The sequence below is a fragment of the Nannospalax galili genome, unplaced genomic scaffold, assembly GCF_000622305.1.
Source record: "Nannospalax galili isolate Female #2095 unplaced genomic scaffold, S.galili_v1.0 scaffold77, whole genome shotgun sequence".
Taxonomy (NCBI): domain Eukaryota; kingdom Metazoa; phylum Chordata; class Mammalia; order Rodentia; family Spalacidae; genus Nannospalax; species Nannospalax galili.
In genome coordinates, this window is record NW_008341457.1 from 3,187,718 (window position 1) to 3,190,814 (window position 3,097).

The following is a 3,097-nucleotide window of genomic DNA, read 5'->3' on the forward strand; positions in this document are numbered from 1 at the left end:
GGCCGGCGGCTCAGTTCGCAGACGCGGAGGGCGGCGCGGGCGGCGGCGGCGCGGGCCCGAGCGCTGAAAGCTATGCCCAGCCCCACCGAGCAGCCGGACTCGGAGTGCGCGGTTGTCGCGAGCAGCGCGGGGGACCCCGGGCCTCCACACCCGGCGCTCTCAGGAGCGGAAGATACTGCTCCCCAGCCGCCACCCGAACCCGACGACGCGGCCGCCGCGCTGCGCCTGGCGCTGGACCAGCTGTCCGCGCTCAGGTTGGGGGGCGCGCACCGCGGAGAGGGTGAGTGCACCGCGGCGGAGCGCGAGGAGGACAGGACAGCGCCCCCAGACCGGCTCGATGCGGTCAGGCCGTCCCCGGTGGCTGTGGCACCTTTGGGGACCGGTGCGCCCCCGGTGGCCGGTGCACCCCCGATGACTTGTGCGCCCTCGATGGCCATGGGAAACCCAGTGACCGGTGCGCCCCCGATGACTCTGGCACCTTTGGGTTCCAGTGCACCTTCGATGGCCGTGGGAACCCCGGTGGCCGGTGCACCCCTGATGACTCTGGCACCTTTGGGGACCGGTGCACCCTCGATGGCCGTGGGAACCCCAGTGACCGGTGCACCCTCAATGACTTCTGCGCCCTCGATGGCCATAGGAACCCCTGTGACCAGTTCGCCCTCGGTGACTTGTGCGCCCTCCATGACTGTGCCACCTTTGGGGACCGGTGGACCCTCGATAGCCCTGGGAACCCCAGTGACTTGTGCACCCTCGATGGCTGTGGGATCCTCCGTGACCAGTGCACCGTCAGTGACCATGGCACCCACGATGGCCGTGGCCCCCTCGGTGGCCCCCGGCACGCTGCCTCTCTTGGACCCCGACGTGAGTCCCCGGCCGTCACCCCCGGACGTGTTCGCCAGCTTTGCGCCGCACCCTGCCACCCTGGGTCCCCCGCCGCTGTTGCCTGAGCAGCTGAATGTGATCGGCAGTCGCAAGAAGAGTGTGAATATGACCGAGTGTGTCCCGGTGCCCAGCTCGGAGCATGTGGCTGAGATCGTGGGTCGTCAGGGTGAGTGACTGCAGCCCCCGGGGGTGGATGGGGCTGCCGGTTCCGGAGGGCACATGAAGCGCTCCTATATGCGTGCATTTTGCGGGGACAGGCTCACTCCAACCCTGCGGTGATGTGGACGGGACACGCCCCACGTGGGCTGTGGGCTTCGGTAAGCTCCTTTGTCCAAAGCTAGTGTTCCCTGCAGAAATGTGGGCACAGCCCGACCTCTGCCACCTGCCACGCATCCTGCTGGGGTCACCCTAAGACACAGGCCCCTCAGCAGCAGCCTGGGCTGGGCTGTCAGTGCTCCACCCCTCACCATGGACTTGGGGCCGGACTAGAGCAGATCTTGGGGTGCCCCAGGGAGGATGCCCTTAGGAGTCAGGTGGGAAGACTAGCAGTTTAGAGGGTGCTCCCCAGCTTTCCAGTTTGGGGTGGTCCAGCCAGGGATGCTCTGGGGCTATATGTACCCTGAGATGGGGAATCTGGGGTTTAAGAAAATGCCTCTGGCAAAAGCTCTTGTGGGTGCACCCCCCCAGCTTTTCCTTGACATTGGGATGCCCAACAAGTGTAGGGTGTAGGGAATCCAGGGTACGGCGGGTCTGGGGTCCCGGCAGCAACAGTGTAGAGTTCAGGAGTGCCTCTGTTGTCCACCCATTGTTCCCTTTGTTAGAAAAGCGGAGCTGAGATTCGCAGGGTGACATCAGGCCAGCCGCTGCTCATTGGCCCTTGAGCTACTGGGGCGGGCAAGGAGGGTGGTGGGCAGTGCCCAGCCCCAGGGCACACCCACAACCCATTAGCTGTGGCCCCCAACTTTCTCTCCACAGTGACCTACTCCTAGCTCCCTGGTGAGAGCCGGGGATCAGCCAGGTTCTGAGAACTTGGGGTACAGCTCTTTTGCCTCTAGACCTTCCATACAGAGAAGGATGTGGGTGATTGGAATTGCAAGGATAGGTGTCACCCTCTACCAGGCAGAGGGGGCCATCTTTCCCTAGTTCTGGGTGGGTGGGGCAGTGGCCTCCATGGCTTTTGGTCATTCAGTAGCCACTGTGGGATGAAGGGACCAGAGACCCACTGTGAGGAAGAGCTGTCAAGGGTGGAGGGTTGAGGGTGGAGACTGGTCATCCAGTGAGCCCAGCTGTCCCTGTATGCACACAGCCTTGGCCACCCAGGGCTGTCATCTCCTGTCCTCCTACAGCTGTCCCCTGTGACTGCATAATGGCCCAGAATCTATGTGGACAAATGTAGAATCAAGGCTGGGGTCTTATACCCAGTCACCTGCCTGCCCCCACTCCCTGGGCTGTGTGTGCCAGTGTTGGCCAAGCAGTGCTCAACCAAGCAGTATTCAATGGCAGGGGATCATGGACATTCTAATCTGGGGGCTCTAGGACTCAGTTCCAACTTGCTATGCAAATAGGACCCTTATTTTGGGATGTCACTGGTATCTGACAACAAGGCCAGCCCTGGATAGAGTGAGCTGTGAATGTTCAACACCCGAACCTTATAGTGGCCCTGAGCCCCTGAGCAAAGGGTTTCAAGTGCTGGCTCCATGTCACACAATAACGACCACCAAAATGGGGCTCAGAGTCACAGAAAGGGCACATGACTATGGATACAGAATGTCAGCCTCAGGGGTCCCTGTCTCTCACCATCTGTGACTCCCAGCATCTCCCACCCAGGTGCACCTATCCAAGCCCTTTGACCTCTTCCATCCTGTCTCTGAGGTTACTCACCCTGTTGTCTACCCAGGAGATCCCCTTAACTTGATGCTTAGCTGTCAAACCATAGGCCACAGCTACACCCTCCCTGGAGGACAGGAGCCATAATCTACATGACTTCCCCACCCCATCAGAGACAAAAGCCAGCCTGTCCCTGGCACCTTGCTGTCCATGAGCCTTGGTCTTTTCACTTATAGAATGGGTTGAGGATGTTTTGGACCGAGCTTTCAGTCCCTCACTGGGGGAACCTGGGCTGTCACTCTACCCCTGAGCCACGCCCCCAGCCCCTCACTGGGGATTCTAGGCTCTCTACCCTGAGCCACGCCCCCAGCCCCTCACTGGGGATTCT

General features: G+C 61.4%; 1 protein-coding gene across 1 annotated transcript in view; it reads left to right on the top strand.

The window, feature by feature from the left end:
• Positions 1 to 6: 6 nt before the first annotated feature.
• Mex3d (mex-3 RNA binding family member D) overlaps positions 7 to 3,097 on the top strand; it is a 7,927-nt gene continuing 4,836 nt past the window's right edge. Inside the window, exon 1 of the mRNA XM_008837147.3 lies at positions 7 to 1,048. Coding sequence (XP_008835369.1) covers positions 73 to 1,048 — 976 coding nt within the window. The 5' untranslated portion in view covers positions 7 to 72. The remainder of the gene's footprint in view (positions 1,049 to 3,097) is intronic.